This window comes from Papaver somniferum, chromosome 3 (genome assembly GCF_003573695.1).
Source record: "Papaver somniferum cultivar HN1 chromosome 3, ASM357369v1, whole genome shotgun sequence".
NCBI classification, from domain to species: Eukaryota; Viridiplantae; Streptophyta; class Magnoliopsida; order Ranunculales; family Papaveraceae; genus Papaver; species Papaver somniferum.
This window is the reverse complement of record NC_039360.1, coordinates 125,279,582-125,302,062: the sequence shown is the minus strand read 5'-3', so window position 1 is coordinate 125,302,062 and position 22,481 is coordinate 125,279,582. Positions and strand designations below refer to the sequence as shown.

At 40.4% G+C, this 22,481-nt stretch overlaps 2 protein-coding genes across 3 annotated transcripts; both read right to left on the bottom strand.

The window, feature by feature from the left end:
* Positions 1-423: 423 nt before the first annotated feature.
* LOC113357290 (glutamine synthetase cytosolic isozyme 1-like) lies at positions 424-6,706 on the bottom strand. 2 transcript variants are annotated; one of them, XM_026600655.1, is made up of 4 exons: positions 6,493-6,706; positions 6,209-6,368; positions 1,498-2,534; positions 424-1,299 (listed from the first exon to the last, which is right to left on the bottom strand). In XM_026600655.1, exons 3-4 carry the CDS (start codon positions 1,888-1,890, stop codon positions 616-618), a joined length of 1,077 nt encoding a protein of 358 aa, XP_026456440.1. In that variant the 5' UTR covers positions 1,891-2,534; positions 6,209-6,368; positions 6,493-6,706; the 3' UTR covers positions 424-615. The 2 variants fall into 2 exon arrangements, with proteins under 2 accessions (XP_026456440.1, XP_026456441.1); XM_026600656.1 differs by having other exon boundaries at positions 1,498-2,531.
* Positions 6,707-8,000: 1,294 nt separating this feature from the next.
* LOC113359934 (zinc finger BED domain-containing protein RICESLEEPER 2-like) lies at positions 8,001-10,196 on the bottom strand. The gene is made up of 6 exons (XM_026603493.1): positions 9,806-10,196; positions 9,432-9,572; positions 9,242-9,285; positions 8,919-9,166; positions 8,254-8,824; positions 8,001-8,138 (listed from the first exon to the last, which is right to left on the bottom strand). The coding sequence occupies exons 1-6, from the start codon at positions 10,194-10,196 to the stop codon at positions 8,001-8,003; spliced, it is 1,533 nt and encodes a 510-aa protein (XP_026459278.1).
* Between the last annotated feature and the right edge of the window lie 12,285 nt (positions 10,197-22,481).

Genomic DNA, 22,481 nt, shown 5'->3' with positions numbered 1-22,481 from the left:
CAATGAAGTTTTAGAAAAGAAAAACGGCATTGTTGATCGATTTCCGTTAATTCTACTCCACATTATGAAGTGGCATAGGTAGGTTCGTAAGCACAAACGACGTGCGGAACGAGCCACAGAGGACAAATAAATTTTGCCCAACATAAATTTTAATTTGCGAAATTTTATAGCCTCTCCGTTTCTAAAAAAGAGTTATTATAACTTTTTCAATTTGGTTTAGTAACTCTCTTTTTTAGACACGGAGAAAGTATTGCGGAGTAATGCTACACGGTTCGCCAAAAAAAATATATATATAAAAACTGCATACTCGCATGGAAATGAGACCCCACTCTTCAGGGGGTGCTTTTGTGCCCGCCATTGGAAAGCTGTGAGGAGACGGGCGGTTTGTTAAGATTTAAGCACACGAAAACAAAATATTGCAAACAAAAATTTATTTCATCATTGCTACATGCAACAAGCAAGTAAACAAACAAGCACAGACCCCTCAATTTATTTCATCATTGCTATATGCAACAAGCAAGTAACCCATTTTATAGTGTCCACTGTCCACCACCATTGCCAAAGGAATTTTGTAAGACCTGAAAGAAGAATCAAGGGGCCTGGAAGAAAAGACTATTACATTCGTTTCCAAAGAAGAGTAGTTTCAGCTATCATGGAAGTAACCAAATAAGGATCCATGTTTGATCCCGGACGACGATCTTCGAAATACCCTTTTCCTGCTTTTTCAACATCTTTTCCAACTCGAATAGATACTTGCCTATTTCCAACTCCCCATATGAAATTATTATAATTTGCAGTCTCGTTCTTCCCCGTAAGACGTCGTTCATTCCCTTCGCCGTAAAGTGCAATGTGTTCTTTGTGCTTGAGTCCCAGCTTCTCAATGGCCTCCCTAATAAATTTGAACCCTCCTTCATTTCTCATGGTTTTAGTGCTGAAATTTGTATGTGCACCAGCACCATTCCAACCCTTTTGAACTGGTTCCGGGTCGAAGCAGACAACAACACCAGCAATCTCAGCAATTCTTTTCAAGATATACCGAGAAACCCATAATTCATCACCAGCTGAAATTCCAGTAGACGGTCCAACCTGATATTCCCATTGTCCTGGTGCTACTTCAGAATTGATTCCACCGTGGTTAATACCGGCATAGAGACAAGCTTTATAATGAGCTTCAACTATATCACGTCCGAAGATCTTATCGGCTCCAATCCCACAGTAGTAATGTCCCTGAGCAGGCGGAGAGACTCCCGCCGGAAACCCTATTGGCCATTTAGACTCCTTTTGCAACAGGGTATATTCCTGTCCATGCATGTAAACACCGGATTAGACAACCAAAAGGTAAAACCAGTTAGTAACCCTTTCAACTACAGTGGTTGTTTTTTTGATCGGTAAACGAAGTTGGTGTTGGCGAGCACTTTAATAATAATCTGCACCAAAATAAAACCCATAATATTTGGTTATGAACAAAAGTGTGAACATCATTTTGAGGATTTTTACCTGCTCGATGCCAAACCAAGGTTCCTCAGCGACAACATCAGGATCATTGAATATCTTTGCGGCATTGTACCTAGTGTTGGTAGAAATCGGGTCTCCACCAGGAGTGTAAGTGTCACAAAGCACGAGAATATTATTGCCGCGTCTGAACGGGTCTTTGAAGATTGCTTGTGGGTACAGAATAACTTCACTGTCTTCTCCAGTAGCTTGATTAGTACTTGAACCATCATAGTTCCACTTAGGAAGTTTGCGTGGATTAGTAACAGGACCCGAAAGAGTTCTGGCTTTGCTACGTAGATCCATGCACGACGACCCGCCGATCCATATGTACTCAGCTATGACTTTCTCAGTTGAATCAGTAAGATCTATGTTGATTAAATCAGAAAGAAGAGACATTGTATGATAATATGGAGTACTGAAATGAAGCTATAGCCTATGGAAAATTTTTGTGAATTCCCAGTGTGATCTTTACTTTGGAGAAGTTGGATTTAATAGAAGATGGAAACAATGTTGGCCATCCACGTAATGGATTGCATGAAACTGGTGTAGAATATTTGTAACTTTTGGTTTATTATATGTCAGAAATTGAACTAACTGCTTGGCCGTTTCTTGAAAATGGAAGAGCAGTGATGCCACAAAATTAGGACACCCACATGGCATGAGGTAGGTGGAACAAATTTTGCAAAAAGCTTCTTTACATGCCCGGACGGAACTAATTAGATAGTTTATACACCCAAAATGTAAGGCCCCAACATGGAATTAGAAACAACTGAGCAAGTCCTTAACAGGCTTGCTAAAATGAAACATAAGTGTGTAGAAAGTTTAGCATACAGCAAATTTGCCATCAAGCAGAGATTTTCTAGCAACTTGCAAGTTATGCAGGACATGCAGCCTAACACCAAGTCTATTTACCAAAAACACCAGGTCTATTTGCCTGTTGCAAACTACTCACTGGCTGTAAAAGCACGAACAATGCAAGAGGGCACACACATAGTGGAAACATCAACTTGCCAGATTACCTGTTGCAATCTACTTACCTGCTGAAAAAGCACAGACGACGCAAGTGAGCAAGAACATAGTGGATACACCAATTTGTAAGAAAATCCTTCAGGTTTAAATTGAAGACTCGAAATCATGGACCGCAGAAGACAGATGTGCATGTTAGCATATTTCATATTTCAACCAAGTGAATGTCAGCTCTCTTTAACTACTGGTAGTAAAGTTGTACCCTTGTGCTTATTACTATATTTGGCCAACTGATAACCAACCAGATTTTGAAGCTCTGATCAAATCCATTTTTTACTTTCATCCTAGATACATCCAAAGAATAAAATGAGGAACTGCCCTGGCATTTCTGCAAATGATCATTGACGAAACAGAACTCACTACCCTCTGCTTTACTATATGGAGTCTATGGCTTGCTCGAAAATCTTTATTCTATAAGCAGACTTCGTCACAACCACCATAAGTTGAAACCATGGCCCTACCGCTGCAAAATAAATTCACTTGGGTGCACCACGCACCAAAACACCTTCCTAACTATGGTCCAACACCACAACACCGGGGCCAGAGAACCACCAACAACCCACACAAGCATCTCAACTAGCTGGTTGACCCAATGGAAAACCAGGTGATGGGACTGCCGAAGGAAATTAACACCTTCTTAATACCTGGCTAACATGAGCGATCCTCAAAATATGCACCTTCTTAATACCTGGCTAACCTACACACAAGCATCTCAGCGAAACCTTAACTGTAGTCCAAATATGCACCTCGCCCTGCAGATGTCCTAGCATCTCAGACAGCAACGAGAAGCCAACAAGCCACAGTGATTCCAGTGGCTGAAATGTGGGCTCACTCAGAACAAACCTTTCTTTCTTTTACTGTAACTGATGATGACTGTAAATATCTCTGTGCTTAGCTAATAGTAAATATCTCAATAACAAAATGGCTACATATATTGTGGTAAGCAACTAAGCGTCTATTAGTTCCATGTCCCTTGGTGCAACCCTGCATGCTCATGATCCTGTTGGGCTATCACTCCTGATGACCCAGCAATGAGTTATCCCTTAAACATTAAGGGAGAGTACCTATCATGAGCTATGTTAGGTTAAAATGGAATTCATAGAGGAGTGGTTGGTAGTGTAAGTTACAAAAACAGGGAGGGGAGCAGCAGCAACAAAGTGAGTAATAGACAAGGAAATCAGTGTTTGATTGAGGATAAAAAAAGGGATTCATGGTAAGGAAGTGTTTGGCTACATCTTGGTGACGTTAATCCATCAAGTTTGATTGTTTCTTCTTCCACCCAAGCTTGGTGATTCTAAGGTTTTATCAAAATTAATTGTTTCTTCTTCCACCCAAGCTAGGTGATTCTAAGGTTTGATCTACGTACAATTGGTGAGTGAGTATCCTGGCATTGTTATCCAAGTGTTATATGCATCTTGAAATTGTGCAATTACAAATTTGTGAGAAGTAGTCGTAATCTATTATTTCATGTGGAAATTTGCCCATGGTTTTTTCCTCCATGGGAAAACTTCCACTGTGAAATAATGGGATGCAGTTACTTCTCCCAAATTTATAGATTACACAACTTTAAGGTGCAAACTAGCACTTGGATAACAATGCCAATATACCCCATCAATTGTGATGGATTAACTCTAGGTAAATTTCAATAGAACATCAACAAGAAAATAGTAGAACTACTAACTAGTAGGGTTTGAACAAACTCTAGAATCACAAAACTTGAACAGAAAAAGAAACAATCAAACTTAATAGATTAGTGTCACTAAGATGTATTCAAAGACTTAGCAAAACCTCAAGCTTCTCCAACTGATTTCACTCTCTCCTACACGCCTTTTCAAGGTTGCATAAAAACTCTCCCATCCATGGGCGGAGCCAGGATTCGAGAAATGGGTGGGCAAGTTGCCAATCAACACATGTTTTAGGGGTGCAAAAGGGCTAAAATGACTAAAAATGGGATCAATTAGTTGAAATTAGGCTTGGGAGCTCACATTTGAGGGGGTGCAATTGCACACCCTCCTCTCCATGTAGCTCCGCCCCTGCTCCCATCTACTTTTCACAACCGGGAACTGCCACCTCGTTTTCTTCTCAAACTTACATCGCCTAACGTAGCACTAGGTACTCTCCCTTGATGATTAAGAGATAACTCATTGCTCAGCCATAAGGAGTGACAACCTACCATATCCTACAAATATCAAACTCCATGTTCCTAGCTCGCACAATAAGAAAGAAACTCCATGCAACAAACTATACACGACCAATGTTGTTCCATCAAAACCAACTTTTAGTCGGATGTCCAACAAATAAGTCCATTTTTAAAATGAATATGATGTAAATCCTAATACAATTTGCTGCAATGGCCCTACCCAGCAAAATAATTTCACTTTGGCACACCAAAACCCATCGTTCTATCGGTGGCCCAACACCAGGGCCAGAGAGTCACCAGACAAGCATCTCAACTAGCTGGTTGCCTCCACCGGAAAACCGGGTGATGGGAGTGCCAAAGGCTACCTAAGACTGGCACGAGCAGGAATCCTTTGCAGAAATTCCCTAGGAACACTCTCAAAGTTGTAGCTGATCTGCTAGGTACTACAACAGTCAAGAGCTATTATGATTGATTGAAAGGGCACTACTCATGGCTGCCAAGATGGCATAGCATAAATACTAGCCAAATAGTTCTATTTAAATCTAATTCATCGCCTTTGGTGCATTTTACTGATAGGTAACTGGCTAACATGAATGGTCAAGCACAGCAAAACCTTAGTTGTACTCCAAAAATGCACCTAGCCCTGCAGATGTCCTAGCATCTCAGAAGCAACGAGAAGCCAACAAGCCACAGTGATTACAGTAGCTGAAATAGATTACTCCGAGCAATCCTTTCTTGTACTGTAAGCGATGGCTTACTCTTCTCTATGCTGGGCTAATAGTAAATACCCCTTCAAGAGAATTTCAAGACCCACTTATGTATTCGTGCCATAGACCTACTATTCTAAATCTTAGTTCAGGCTAAAGCACCCTTACCTAGTGTGCTCGTGTGCAAGACTTTTCAGGTTTCAGTACTACTAATATTCTTCATTTCATTCACAGTACTATGTCAACATCAATATCAAGAATATACTTCGTGGTAAGCAACTAAGCATCTATCAGTTCCATATCCCTTGGTGCAACCATGCATGCCCATAATCCTACAAATATGAAACTCCATGTAACAACCGTGTACTTTCAAAAACTAACACTATCAGAGAAAAGGATAGTTGATGGAAGGTTTTGACATCAATCAATTTACAAATAAACTCCATCAATCAATAAGGCTTACAGCCCTCCCTAGACGAACCTTTAGGTTTTCGGGCCATTGGCTTGTCAAATGATGGTGCTAAACTAGAAGGAGCTTAGTTTGCCAAGAACCATTGGATTGTGCTAAACTAGAAGGAGCTTAGTTTGCCAAGAACCATTGGTACTATGATAGTATATGACCCATACCAAATTTCTATAAAGAGACTGTGAAATCAAGAGCATGAAAATAATTTTCACTAATTCTTGGGCAAGACATTATTATAACACAAAATCAATAATAAACAAGTAACAGAGTAAAATCCTTGAACTAATTTATAATTACAAGTAAGTGTCTCAAAATTGCAACTACCAATTTCTCAATTAATGTAGCAGAAAAAAAAAAGAAGTTAAAAGAAGAAACCTGATAAGTTCTTTAAGATGAAATTAACCGCTAAGAATCCTTCTAGTAGTAGTGATCAAACCAGATTTCTTAGTACTGTGTTCGTCTTCAAATCCAGGATCAGATTCATCATGGAACCATCCAACTGATTTCTGAGCTTCATAAACAATTTGTGAAATCCCTGAAATAACAACACACCAAATCAAAATTAAAAACAAACCCTGAATCAGAAACAAACTCTTTATCAGAATCCACCTCTAAATTTTTTTAACAATAAAGAACATATATATTGGGGAGAAGAAGACCTTGTTTAACAGTTTGCCTATTCTCTCGAATCTCGTGAATAGTTGCAGAGATTTTCCAATAAAGAGGACGACCAGCATAGAAAAGGACAGCAAGAAGAAGAAGGATAAAGAATACTCGAACCGAAATCCTGACTCGTGAAGACACCATTATCCGTCCAGAGCTTTAGAAAGAGAAATGAAAAATGCCTGTGACCGACTGGCTGTGAGCAGAAAAGAGGCGATATCTGAGAATCGTGGAGCAAAATCGCGCCAAATGATCGAATTAGAGCCGGCAAACGGGCGGGCCGGGGCTGGCTTGTTACGGGATATACGGGTTCGGGTTAACACGGGTCAAAACCCGCGGGTTGATATTCTTCACGGATGGTCATTTCATCAACCCGCACCCGTAACGGGTTAAACCTGCGGGTTAGCTGGTTTCTGCTTAGTGAACGAACGAATTGACAGAGTTTCCTCTGATTTCTGGATTATTTCCGACCACATTCAGGCCATCAAAAACTCCTTCTCTGCAACCTAACATTCATCTAATTCATTTGACATTTCCATTCAATTCAATCAACAGATTACAGATTCAACAGCGAGTGACTCGGTGTCGCACCGAAACTTAAAAACTTAATGAAAGGATCAAGAAAATTGCAAAACTTAACAATAATTTGACACTAGTTTTGCATCATGAGAGGAACACAGACTCACAGAGTCACAGATACACAGTATACTAATCATTGTAGTTTAGTACTCATCAGTTCATGATATCTTCAAAAAAGAAAAAAAACCTTCGAAACCGTAGTAATACCATTGTTTGTACTTTGTATCACCAAGTGCAACAATAAAGATATTAATAACCACTTCCTGCACAAAATGTATATTGTGGTTAATCAAAAAAAAGTGATAACTGTCCAAAAAAACATCTCCAACATCTTTTTTATACAAAATTTGGAGACACTGCGATAACTGTCTGTCCAAAAAAATTCTCATTTTCCATGTCTATCTTTGAGTAGCTCCAACTATTCAATATGAATCTGTAATTTCAAGCAAAAATAAATCAAACAAAAGAAAATATTCAAGTAAAAAACATGGAATTTGCATAATTACCCCGCTTTATATTGAAGAAGTACGCATACTAATTAGACGCATAAGAACTTACTTCCCCATTCTCATCTGTCCTATCCTCCACTGCACCAAGTTCAAATCCTAATACATCTTATCCAATAATCCCATTATCTTCATCCATATCTTCTTTTCCTACATGGATAAAAACAATCAAAGCTATATATGAAATTTACACATTCAACTAAATGAAGTATTACTGAATTACGCGGCGCCACTTAGGCACACTTACCAACTCCATGTTTCCAATCACGAGTTGTTATCAACGCCTCAGCATTTTCAGGTAATAAAGAACTGCGAAACCGATCAATTACCCTTCCACCAATGCTGAATGCAGATTCCGAAGCGACGGTTGAAATAGGAATTGACAAAATATCCCCTGCCATTCTTGAAAGTACTGGAAATCATTGTTCCTGGGCTTTCCAATACATTAGGATATCGAGCGGTTGATTAATAAATCCATATTTCTCGCTAAGATATTGATCCAACTTTGACAAGTCAGATTGCAGATCACCACCACTTTCCTGTGTTGCAGCATATTCCTGCGAAACCAATCTATGAGGACATATAATATAACTTCATAAACGCACTTTGTTTGGTTAAAACACAAAATAATACAAGACCACATGTACTGACATAAGTAAGCTTTAAAATTACCTGGATCCACTCACTTTCTTGATGGGCAGAATTTGCACCAGTTTGAATACCAAAATTCTGAGTTCCACTACCAGAAGCTCTTGACAAGGTGTAATACTCATTATAAAGTTTTTTCATATCTTCACGCACATCAGCAACTTTACTTTCTAATTGTCTTACATCAGGATACAACTTGGAATAAGCAAAGTTTAGATACTTCAGTTTCAATCTAGGATCTAACACAAGTGCCATGGACAATATAGGACTTAAGTTCTCCCAATAACTGTTAAACTTTTCTTGCATCTCTTTCACCATGTCCCTAATGAATTCAATTTCATTTGTGCTTTCTTTTTTTAATAACACCTGAACTTGACAAACTCCTTCAAAATATAGATTGGAGGTAGGATACTTACTACCAGAAAATAAAGTTGTGAGATCATAAAACGTCTTGAGAAACTTTGTGACCACTTCAATTTGATCCCATTCTTCGTCAGTTGGGCAGTCTTTATAGTCTGAATCCACCTTCTTCAAGTGAGCGAAAACACTTCTATACACAAGAAAACTGTCTAACATAAGATAAGTTGAATTCCATCTGTATAAAGAAAAATTAACAAACATTCAATGAGTATTTTATAAACAATGATACCATTCTTTAACTGTATAACAAAATAAAAGTGGAAACCCACCTTGTCTTAACATCTTGACGAACACCCCTTCTTACTGCAGACATTCCTAAAGTATCAACAATGTCCAAGAATTTTTGTTTTCTTACTTGGGACTTTTTAAGCGACTTCACTGACTTTCTTAACTTAAGCACAACTGGATCAATCTTCACAAGTCCATCTTTTACAATAAGAGCTAAGATGTGAGCACAGCAACACACATGAAAGTATTTTCCCTTGTTAAACAGGATCTTCTTTGCAACAAGTCTACTCTGCATAATTCTAGCACAAGCTCCGTTATTTGCAGCATTATCCAAGGTGATGTTGGATACTTTTTCTTCAATTACCCAATCTTCTATCATTGCAAATAGATTGGCAGAAAGGTTTTCACCTGTATGAGGTAGTGGAACACAAAAGTTAAACTCTCAATTAAGTACTTCAGTTCACATGTATGAGGTGGTGGAATATCTCAAGACTGAAGTAAAATATCACATGCACATAAAATAAAAGATCTTAACACTCAAGTAAGTGCTTCACCTGTATGAGGTGGTGGAAGTTCACAAAAATTCAGTAGATACTTCTTTAATTCCCAATTTTGATCAAGAAAGTGGACAGTTAAGCTTATATACCCTGTAGTCGTAACAGCGGTCCACATGTCTGATGTTAGACACATCCTACCTGTAAGGATTACACATACATATCATCACATCTTATCATAATCAATTACACATACATAAAAGTATAAAACAAAACATATGGTGTGGGTCAGCAGGATTTGAAATTTTGAATCGTACCTGGAGCAAGTTTCAATATGTTTCGAATAACTTCTTTTTGTGCATTATGTTTTTTGACAATATCGGCTTTCCTAGTATTCCTTGATATTGGTTTAGCATCCTCATTTAGATAAGCACATATGTCCCTAAATTCTTTCCACTCCACCAAAGCCAATGGGACATTTCTTGCAATGAGTAATTCTGAAATAAGATCCCGAAACTTCATCTGATCAATTTTGCGTACGCGGGAAGACAACTGGCCATTCTTTGCAGATAAAATCATTTGTCCTATGTCCTGAGAATGACGCTCACGGCACTTATGCCTTTTAATAGATGAGGTTCCACCTTTCTGGCTATCATATTTATATCCCACTTTACAAGCCTTGCACACTCCCTTCTTTGATCCATCTTTATATTTAATGAGATCAAAATATTCCCAAACATCAGATCTAAGTTTATGTTCCTTTTCACCTGAAACTGGTGCAGGTGCACAATCAACAGTTGTAGAGCCATCCAAAGGATCTACCATCTCAACATCATCATCCTCACCGTCACTACTCATAACATCGTTATAATGAGTTTGTTCTTGTACACTTGACATCCTGGAATCTGGATGGAGCCACAAAGAATAGGTCAAAGACACAAAAATCAGTACATTACTTACTAGTTACTATCATGGTTAAATAACAAAACACTCAAAGAATTCAATTTCAAACCAATAAGGGAAAATAACTTGGACAAGAAAAGAAAACAAAATCCATCAGATTGTTACTACTGTCTACTATCATGGTTCATGGACTAACATCAGCAATTGACTTGCAAAATGACTCAATCATCAACTTTGGTCATTGATTGAGCAGTGAAAGTTTGAAACATAACCAATCTAGAGAAATTATCAGACATGACATGAATTACATAAACACAGTACACAGAAGAACTAAAGAAGATAGGATTAGAAGATTACCTGTCCTCAACTCTGAATCTTCCACAACAAGATGAAGAATTAGCAGAGATTATTAACAAAACCCCAATTCCAAAATCTGAAAAAACTCAAACTAATCGAATCACTATCTGCAGAAGTTAAGATGGATAAGAAGACTCGTTTTTTTGAACATTAAAATCAATTAGAAATCACACTTACCCAGGAGTTCGGTGATTGTGAAGATTCAAGTCAAGTCTTTCAAGATCGATTTCAACATTCAACTAATCAGTGAACTGCGGATCTGCAGCTGCCGCTGCGGACGGAGAAGAAGAAAGAAGTAGAAAGCAGAGATTCAGAGAAGATAACGCTAGGGTCTTTTTCTTTTATGTTTTATTTATGCTCAGACTCAGAGCCTCAGACACGTATAAAAATTGATAGGGACACGCGGCATAAATGGAACTGCGGGTATACGCGTTATATCCCCGGATTTACGGGACTGGCCGGGTTTATCCATTCTCACACAATCCGGCATTTCTCCAACCCTAACCCAGCTTGTTAAGACAACCAGCCAAGCCGGGTACGGGTTTTCACGGGCCGGGTCGGATTTATCCGCGGGTTTTGGCTGGTTTGCCAGCTCTAGATCGAATAGTTATGAGCGGAGGATGTGTAAGAGAGGGAATTCTACGCATCTATCCGACTCCCGAGGTTTCTCAGGGGTACACACGTGTTACTGAGTTTTTTTCTAAGTCACATTCCCCGAAATGGTTTTACAAAATGGTGACCAAGGCTGGTTCCTATGGTTGTGGCAAATCAATAGATTTGCGGGTTTTTCACCCATTATGGAACTGGCAAACAAGCAAACTGGTCTGGCTAAATGGTAAATTTGCCACTTAGCCAGGCCAAATCAATTAGTTACCGAGCGGTCGAGTCTCGACCGCTCGGTTGAGTGTAGATCTCCCGATTTTGTCTCCACCGCTGGCGGTCAGCACTAGATCGCTTGGTAATTCTTTAATTTTTATTTTATTTCTTTTTTCCTACTTTTTAGTTATTATGACAGATTTTATTATAAAAGGGTCCCACAAATATTATATAATGCTTAAAATTTAATAAAGACCCACCAAACTCAAACAAACAGATTTTTTATTGATAAGTGTCTCATAAAACATAATAAAATATCTAGTTTATTAGAATTTTCCAGTTTTACCATAGTGGGGAAACTAGTTTGCCATCCCACATGGCATGGCAAAACATCTTTTATACCAACTCCCATAGGAACCGGCCTAACAGCTTGTTTAGAAACTTTGGTATATCCTCCAGGAAGCGGCTCTTTATTTTTGCTTTTTTAAACTGATAAGTCAAAAGCATGTTTGGGGTTGCAGCAATTCCAATGGGCAGGGCAAACTATCTAATTTGCCCATTATACACCTACAACCACATGCTACATTGGGACGGACAAACAACTAAAACGGATGGAAAAACCCCAATTGAAAGGTGTTTATTGGTGAAAACTATTTCTTCCGGTTTTGGTAATTTGGGGTGTGTGGATGAGAAATGAATCTAAACCCTAAAAAAATGCACTGCACGGGAGTGCTTGTGATTCGAGAAATCAATCTGTACAACTCTGGCCTAAACCAAGAAATTGTCGTTCCAGACTTGCTTCGGTCACAAAGTGAAGGAGATAGGGTTGATCTTAAGGAGAGAAGCGAAGAAGGTGTTGAGAATGTGGAGGTGTTGGTTGTTTATGACTTATATCAGAAAGCTGAACTGGCTGGCAGAATGTGAGCTATCAGTTCTGGTGTTTGGATACGGTTGTATCAACACTTGTTTTCTGTTGTCTTGTGTTGTTTTGAAATAGGGAGTAGAACCTATTTATACAAGTCATTGAGCCTTACCCACATCTCTCATGGGATGTGGAGAAAGTGGAGTAGTGGAGTTACGTGTGTTAGTGTCACACGATTAGTCTTTCCCACTTCTCCCATCATCACTAACCGTCCATGTCTTCCTGACACATTCTTATGATGGCGTGTTGTGCGCTGCACGCTGTAAACCGCCAGACCAATACCCCAGTATGTATCCCCCAGTTTGTGACATGATTAATGTCTTGAGTGTGTGGATCGTGGGACCCACAAAAGGTAGCATGTGATGCTAGATTAAATAACTAAGTTATTTAGGAAGTCGATATTTGTGAAATATCGTGTGTATTCTATGCAGCTAATGCATCGAATATAATCAGCATGTGTGAAGCATCGTTGTTTTAAGGCTTAACGGAGTAAGTCACGATTAAGTGTCTTAAAATAGATGCATGTCTAGCCATCTTCGAGTGATCGTTTGGAGGCTGTACAGGTAAGTCCTGACTTGGCCGATTAAGATAACGTCTGATACCAGGTATGGTTCATCCTCTCTTTCAGTAAATGAGTCAGGTGGATTGGTTACTTTCACCATCATGCTCCCAACCTTGAATGTAGCCGTCTTCGTCACCAAATCTCCAATTCCAAATGGGTTTGGGTGTGCAGATGCCTGGATCTTGGCCTTATCATCTTTGACCGAGACAACCTCTAAGATTTTGATAAAACGCTTGAAGGGGCCGGCCTCCCATTCACATCTCTTAGCCGGGGTTGGTTTGTTAGTTGGAACCAGTCCTCAGTGCTTCTCAGGGTGAGGAGTGATTGGTTGCAAAAAGGGTTGCGTGATAAGACTTACTTGGGCTCGGAACCTTTTAATGTATGCTGACGGGCTCTCTCCGGGAAGTTGTGTCACATTGGAGAGCTGCAGATAGTGCGGAAACAGAGAGTCTTCAAGTACAGACGGCTTGTTGGAGATCCTTTCGGTTATCGAGCCTGGTAGAGGACAAACTCCCAGTGTTGTCCTGTTGTCATGTACCCAAGAGCGTCATAGGATCATGTCGTAACTGAGATGTTCTTTGACTATCTAGAAATTTGCTTGTGTCGAGGCATCACCCAATTTAACTTCAAGATCGATGTATCCATATGCATCTCCAAGCTCTCCTTATGGAGTCTTAATCACAGTTGGCCTGCGAGTAGCTTCCTGCTTTGAAATCCTTGCTGCTTTCAAGGTCTTGAGAGTGATGATGTTGAATTCGGAAGCTGTATCAATTAATGTGCTATCGAACTCGACATCCTTCAAACGAGTGACGGTTAAGAGTCCCCAATTTCCCCTGCTTGCATCTTCCAGGAAGGATTGAGGTTTCGGGACTGCTTCCTTTTCTGGATACAAACGCCTGCCTGATACAACGCGGTTGAGGGATGCAAATATGTCATGGCGTTGTGCCTTGGAGAAATATAAGATTTCGCACAAGCTCTCCATCATAGATTGTACAGTCTTGCGAACAGAATCCCCGGAAATCATGCAGTTCCTGACAGGAAGAGGATCTCTATGAACACCTTCGTTCCCTAGTTGGACTTCTCCTGCCTCTATCTTCTCTCTGAAAATTTGTTTCAGCCTGTTGCAATCTTTGGTTGGATGATGGACAAACCTATGGTAGCGGCAGTACTTGGGGTCCGTTATGACTTTTTCAGTTGGTGGACGTCTAATAGGAGGTAGCTTGATGGCGTCATCTTGAATCCATGCTTCCAAGAGTTCCATTAATTCATTCATGGGGAAAGGGAAGCCTGCATCTTCGGTATCTTGTGCAGTAGCTTTGTCCGCTCCCTTCCGAGACGAAGTCGTGTGTGCCGGAGTTATACGCTTGGCTTGTTTTTCTGTTGCTGAAGCTTTACTTTTTCCTCCTCCGCCCACCACACTCACAGAAGGACCAGTGTGTATTGCTTGTTCGTGAGACGCCTGCTTCCTCGACTCTCACGTGGATCTTCGCTTCGACCAACCCTGGTTCTCTCTAGCAATGCTGGTGCAGTTGTGGCTGAGCGTTTGGAAGCTTCATGGAGCTCGGAGAACGTTTGAAATCTCAGGTTCTCTAATAAAGCGCGGTATATGGGTATCATCCCATTAATACACAGCTCTACCAATTGGCGTTCGGTGACGTTTGGGTCGTGACAATCGAGTGCTTGAGTTCTAAACCTCTTAACGAAGTCGTTCGGATGCTCGTTGTTCCGCTGAAAAACTCTTCCCAGGTCTGAAAAGGTGATCTGTTCAGATACGAAGAAATACTTTATGTAGAAAGCACTGACCATCTCGTCCCAATTGGATATGCTGTTAGGCGCGATGTTGTTGTACCAGATGTATGCCTTTCCCGTAAGTGACTTTGAGAATTCTTTCAGGCGGATAAAATGATTGTATTCATGCTCCCCCAGGGATTCCAAGAATCGAGAGATATGTTCACGAGCATTACCAGTACCATCGTAGAGGGAGAACTGAGGAGAGGTGTATCCTCTTGGAAGAGGAACTCGTTGCACATCTTGAGGGTACGGCGGCTGATGGTGGTGTACATCTGTTGGATTTCCCTTGCCTCGGTTTTGGAGAAGTCGTTCCAGGTCCTCACGTGTGAAGAAGTTGGATGGCTGGTCCCTTTCTCTTGGGCGTTTAGGAGCAACGCGAGTTTCTCCTTCTGAGTTGCATCCATATTCCTTTGAGTCTTAGCAAGAGCTTCATGCCTCTCCATCAAGTATGCGATAGTAATGAGAGATGGTCCTCCTCTCTTCCCTCCGGCTCCTCGTCCTGATGATGAAGGAGTGGAAGTTGTTGCCCTGGTGACTACCGGAGGCGTTACACTTGAGGAGATGCCAGGATTTGCGGCTGCTCTGGCTCTGGTGATATGAGGTGTTACACTTACGGGAACATCTCCTGCTCCGCTGGAGTTGGTAGTAGAAGAGACGACTCCACGGGATGTATTGACCACAGTAGCTCCACTGACAGGTACATTGATACCAAGAGTGTTATCCGCACTAGCTCCATCAGAATTGACTGTTGATCCTGACCTAAGTTCTACCATCTTGAAACAGGTTGATGATTGAATTGAATCTAAGATCTACCCCTTCGAAATTGATGAATTTGAATCGGATTTTGAAGAAATTGACTTTACAACCGAGAGATTAACCTCCCAATATGGTCGCCAATTGTTTATGGGTGAAAACTATTTCTGCCGGTTTTGGTAATTTGGGGTGTGTGGATGAGAAATGAATCTAAACCTTAAATAAATGCACTGCACGGGAGAGCTTGTGATTCGAGAAATCAATCTGTACAACTCTGGCATAAACCAAGAAATGGTCGTTCCAGACTTGCTTTGGTCACAAAGTGAAGGAGATGGGGTTGATCTTAGGGAGGGAAGCGAAGAAGGTGTTGAGAATGTGGAGGTGTTGGCTGTTTATGACTTATATCAGAAATTTGAACTGGCTTGCAGAATGTAAGCTATCAGTTCTGGTTTTTGGATACGGTTGTATCAACACTTGGTTTCTGTTTTCTTGTGTTGTTTTGAAATAGTGAGGAGAACCTATTTATACAAGTCATTGATCCTTACCCACGTCTCTCATGGGAAGTGGAGAAAGTGGAGTGATGGAGTAGTGGAGTTGCGTGTGTTAGTGTCACACGATTAGTCTTGCCCACTTCTCCCATCATCACTAACCGTCCATGTCTTCCCGACACATTCTTGTGATGGCGCGTTGTGCGCTGCACGTTGTAAAACGCCAGACCAATACCCCAGTATGTATCCCCCAGTTTGTGACATGATTAATGTCTTGATTGTGTGGATCGTGGGACCCACAAAAGGTAGCATGTGATGCTAGATTAAATAACTAAGTTATTTAGGAAGTCGATATTTGTGAAATATCGTGTGTATTCTATGCAGGTAATGCATCGAATATAATCAACATGTGTGAAGCATCGCTGTTTTAAGGCTTAACGGAGTAAGTCGCGATTAAGCGTCTTAAAATAGATGCATGTCTAGCCATCTTCGAGTGATCTTTTGGAGGTTGTACAGGTAAGTCCTGACTTGGCCGATCACTTTGTGCGGAAGAGTGGTGGACGGTGATTTTGGTGATGCCTCACTGGTCTCCTAACTCCTGTCTTAGGTTGTCCATCCAAGCTGGTGAAGTTGGAAGGACAAGATGGATTGCGACCCGCATCTGCGACCGTTGGATTAGGGTTTAGAAGGTGCTCAAACACTAACCTTTAGCTTAGTCTAATCCAAGCGTGGGAGACATATTTGGCAGGGCCGATCGGGCATGTGTGTAGACGGCATGCTGGCGTAGGCGCCTATACCTCACTGTCTCATGAAGGTGCAATCTAGACCATTGAATTTGTCAGGCAAAGAGGAACGCTGAGATTGATTTGCGACAGAAATCTCATGCCGCAAAGGCCACGCGTCATGCCTACTTCGGGCACTGTTTCGAGACGACCAAGCCTGGTCGGTCTTGGCTGATCAGTCAGGCGTGCGGACGGCGGCTGGTGTACACGTATGTACCTTATTGTCCCATAGAAACGTGATCTAATTCACTCAATTTGTCCGGCGAAGTTGAGTGGTCAAGATTGGTTTGCAATTGGGAAGTGTGACCACGCCTAGTTTGGGCGTGCGAATCGAGGCAACCAGTCATGGTATGCCTTGGCCGATCAGGTGTGGAGATAGATGGGCCCACAGTGATTGTGTTGATACTCACCGGACCTGCTTAGTCTATTCCTGGACCCTTCATTCGAGCAGGAGAAAATGGACGCTCGTGATCGATTTGCGACACAAACCCTGATTAGGGTTTTTGGCCGGCCGCGTGTTAGCTAGTTTGGCTAACCGAAAATACGTGTTATATACCTCATCTGGAGAGGCCGATTGTGTGGGGCACTTATTAGGCCGGTGTTGAGTGAGGTGGTATGTGTCCGACCATCTTAGGGTTAATCTAAGCCATCCAACCATGCTGGTGAAGTTGGATGGTCGTGATCAATTTTAGGTTTTTAGTGGACTTTTCTGCGACCCTCAATTATCAACGCTGACCCAACTTCGGACAATCGTATATTGCAATCTGGTCAGGTTAGGGAAGAGTCGGTCATGTAGGTCGGAAGAAGGTCCGTCGGTGTACAGGACAAGCTTTTCCTAACCGGTCATGGGATAATCTACGCCGTCCAACCATGCTGGTGAAGTTGGATGGTCGTGATGAATTTGAGACTGCCGTAGGCGGTCTTGTGCGCACAAACTTTTCCAAGCTGCTCCACACTAGTCTGGATATTCATTCTGGGCTGGCGTTTGGTGATTATTTTGTCAGGCGTGACTTTGAACCTTTGTGGCCGACTTGCGTGGTCGTGATTATTTCCAAGACTATCGTAGTGTAGATGGGGAAAAAAGATTTGCTGGTTTTTAAGGAATTGAGGAGACGACCGTACGGAGGAGACTCCTCGAACCAAGCGAAATGTTAAACCTCACACAGATGCACTGCTGCAAAGGGGGTGCTTTAAATTCGAGAGATCAATTTGTAGTACTCTAGCCTAAATCAAGACAATGACTGTTCCAGAGTAAATTCGGTCACAAGAGAGGATGGGTTGATCTGTAGGAGGGTAGCTGAGAAATGTGTGGAATCAATGGTAATCAAAGATTGTGGGTGTGTGAATTCCGAATACGATAAGTTGTGAGTGATTGAAATTGCTCAATTTAGAGTAGTTGCTCAATTGATGAGTTGATGATCTCGTGTTGTCGATGAGACATGAGATTGATGATACTGTTTATACTGATGATGCTGACGATTCAATCATGATTCAGAGACTTATTTATATTGCTGGAATTGGAGACACCATGATTCCATGAAGTGTGACAGTTGATGGAATCAAGGAGTGGGGAAGTGGAGATCGTGTTTGAAACCAGTTGCTCAACGTGTGGAGACTTGGTCGATTTTCCACCCACTACCTCATGAATTCCTTTAAATGATTGCACGACTTGCTCACATTTCATAGTGTGTTTGAACACACGTGTCGTAGACCGCCAGACCAAAACCCTAAGTGATATCCCCCCAAGTGACACGATTGACGTCTCGTGGTTTGTTAGTCAATTGATGACTTCGTGGTTTGTTGGGACGATGAGTCCATGTAGTTGCTGAGTGTCGAACATGATGTTCTAAAACTCATGAATTGAACATGCCATGAGATAGAGGTATAATTCTTACGATAAAGTGAGCAAGTGTTGCTCATTCGATGGATCGTTGAATATTGATTGTTGAACCAATATTCCTTGGTTTGAGAAAATATTTATCATCTGAGCAAGTGTTGCTCATGTGATGAATTGTTGAATATTTGATCGTCTGAGCATGTGTTGCTCATCTGATGGATTATTGGCAGCGTACCAAAAATATTAATTAGAATACTGGTCGTTGACCCGAGCATAATTAATAAAATTAATGATCATGAGGCCGTCGTAAAATTATTAAGGTTGGAATCTGGAATGATGATCCTTGGATTCAGAAACCCTAACTTGATCAATTGATGATCAATTCACGGTTCGTCAGAAGTTTAACCATGGGACGAAGGAGGGAGCGACTACATGGGACCGTGGATGAACCATGTAGTTTCCATATGCTCACGTGAGAAAATACGAAGAACTCCTGAAGAGTTGACGATTTGTTGGTGGAAGAATGATTAAATGCTGGCTTAATCATTTATTCAAAATGCTCGTATGAGCCTTAGGTGAGAAAACCTAATTAATTATGATGAGGCAAGGGAACGACCATGGATTCATGAAACCGGCCCTGGGTTGTCCCGTGACCGCCTGACGATCACTTCATGAAAATCCAAAGTGTTTGAGAGAGTTTTGGACCTAATACGAGCAATTTATTAGGTCAAAACTGTGAAAATTGATGGGATCGGCGTCCATGAGCCAAAGAGCCAATCTTAGTCGGTCAAGATAGCGTGCTCGTGTCCCCAAGGCATCCGCGTCTCAGTCCTGAGAATTTTGATATTTTCTGGCGTGCAATTGAGCATCCATTCGAGAAAATATGCCAAAATTAGGGTTTCGACGAAACTGAGGAAAACACCATGAGATGATGAAAAATAATTATAAAATAAGGAATGAGGAGGCGTGGGACCGCCGTGGTCAAGGCATGGTCGGTCGGTCGTGACCACGGTCCCGTGGTGCCTTTTCCTTAATTTTATAACATTTTGATGATTTTATGAAAAATTCATGAATTTTGAGAAATTTGATGAATTTAGGGAGTTTCCATGAATTGAAGGAGTTTTAATGAGTTCAGGGAAGCAAAAAATATTAAAATAATAAAAACAAGGGTGTGTCGGACCGTGGAGGCATGGCCGTCCGGCTTGGGCCCGGTCCCACGAGTTTTCATAATTTTTTAATATTTTTAGGTATTTTTGATGATTTGAGGGAATTTTTCCTAATTTGAGAGAAATACCATGAAATCAAGGAATTTGATGAATTCAAGGAAAACTAATAATAAGATAATAAAACAAAGGGGCATGTGGGACCGGCTAGGGCATGGCCGGCCGGCCAAGGCCCGGTCCCACAAGTTTTCATAATTTATTTTATTTTATTATTATTTGATGATTTGTGCAAAATACCATGAAATCAAGGAGTTTTTTCATGAAATTAGAGAAATAATAATAATAATAAAATAATAAGGAACCGTGGGGTGCGGGGCCGGTTGGGACCAAGTCATGGCCGGTTGGCCAACGGTCACGCCCCACACTCCTTTCCTTAATTTTATATTATTTTTTATGGATTTATGGAAGTACCATGAAACCGAGGAGTTTCCTCGAGACGAAGGAGATTTGATAAAATGAGAGAATTTTCATCAAATCATGGAAAATAATAAAAATGCATTAAAAATATAAAACTGGCGTGGGATTGACCACGGCACGGTCGGTTGGTCGTGTGTCCGTGCTCCAGCACCCTGGTCAATATTTTTAATTATTTGTTATTTTCTTCTCTATTTTGCATAGGTTCATCGTTTCGTTGTATTTTGAAATACTCGTTCGTGCGGTGACTGTTAGTGTATCGTCGTTGAATACACTTTCACCATTTGAATCGGCGCTTACTTAGAGGTAGCTCAGACGCCCGGTTGTTGATTATTTATTACTAATTGTGGAATTCACTGGAGAATTATTCACAAAAATGAGCAATAAGATGTTTATTATTAATTCATAGGATCAGCTGAGGATTCGACTACGAATTCAGAATAATAAAGTGAGCATTACCATTCCATGGGATCATAGATTCGACCATAGAATCGGAGTAATTAAGATTTATCTATTACCATTTATGAGACCAGTTGTGGATTCGATCATGAAATCGGAGTAATGAGATAATATAGTTATTGCTATTATATGAGATCAATCCGTGGATTCGATCATAGAATCAGAACAATTGTTATTGCCATTCCATGGGACCAATCATGGATTCGACCATGGAATAAGAACAATTATAATTAGGAATAATTAACTTTGCGTCTCTATACTAGCAGAGCAAGCTGTCTAGGAGCATTAATTATCCCGATATGAGCTTGTCGGTAAGTCATATCCTTTATATAGTCAGGGTAAACTCGTCGTTTGTTCCTGAAGACGTTATCACTCTATACTAGCATAGCAAGCTGTCTAGGAGCCGGCCATCACGTGATGTTATATAGAAATAATCACTGAAAGTATTCAGTATTCATGAGATATGCCGTTGTCCAGTCGTGAGACTACACATCTACATGTACTCTGAGAGAAAGTACTCTCCGTTGAGAATTCGATGAGAGACCCGTGTCTCGATACTCACGTCTGATTGCTGAATCAGAGCTTCGTATAATTATGAGTTTACGATTTTAGCTTTTTTCGAAAATCCCCATCTACATTAAGTCCCTTGCTTACTGAGGAAAGCTGTGTTCCTCAGTCAGCATTAAATGGTGATTTTTCGGCCATAAATAATAATACCAGTAATTGAACTTAGTCGTAAGTTGAGACGTTACCGGATTTAGAGAACATGATCAAACTACGACTTGATAAAGGCTTCAATGTCATGATTGGAGCGTCGTTTGATATGCATAAATTGGTGTTGAACCGCTGGTTTGGACGACGAGTCCGTGGTCGGTTAGGATTCGCGGGTCAGGACCAATAAGGAAATCCTTAGAAAATTAGGTTTTGGAAATAAAATTGATATAAAAGGGATTAATCCTTTTTTTTTTACTCACACACGACCAGCACCTTCATCACCTTCACGCCAGGGGAGGAGAGTTTTCCGCCGGAGCCGATCGCCGCCGACCAGGTGAGCAAAAATTTTTTTTTCTTAATGTTTGTTGTTGTTTACATGAATTTCATGAAGTGATCATGTTAAAATCATATACATGTGTATACAATTGATATGAGTTTTATGAAAAACCCTAGTTTTTGTAAACGTATGTTCGTTCGATTGTTAGTTTTGCAAACTAACTATAATCCCTGATTTAGGAGAGTTTTTTTTTTTTAAATATGAACCTAGGTTCAGTGGTAAAACTTAGTGTATGAGCTTTCATGTATAGCAAGGTTTCATCATGAGAGAAGTGAATTTTCATGAAATCGGAATAATCCTTCGTTTTAAAGACAAATAACGATGACACGAAGGAAAATATGTATGATGAACTTGTGTCCAGTGATAAAATTTTGCTTATGAGCTTTCATGTAAATACAAAACTTTATCATATGTATGAGATGTGAGCTTTCACAATATTTTTTGAAATAAACCTTCGTTTTAAAGACAAATAATGATGATACGAAGGAAAAACAATTTTTTATATATATATATATATATGCAGCCGTGACATATATTGTGCAAAATATGATGATATATTTTGTTTTCATGAGTTTGTTTTCATTAAATAAAATCCTTGAGAGTTTATGTATGCAAGTTGCATTAATTGTTGCTTTTTTCGAAAAATTAAAGCGTGTGTTTTGAGGAACCTTCGAAGATAGACAATATATTTATGATGAAATATTTTATTGTCGTAAACTTCATAGGTCAGTCGTGTGAATGTTCACATTATG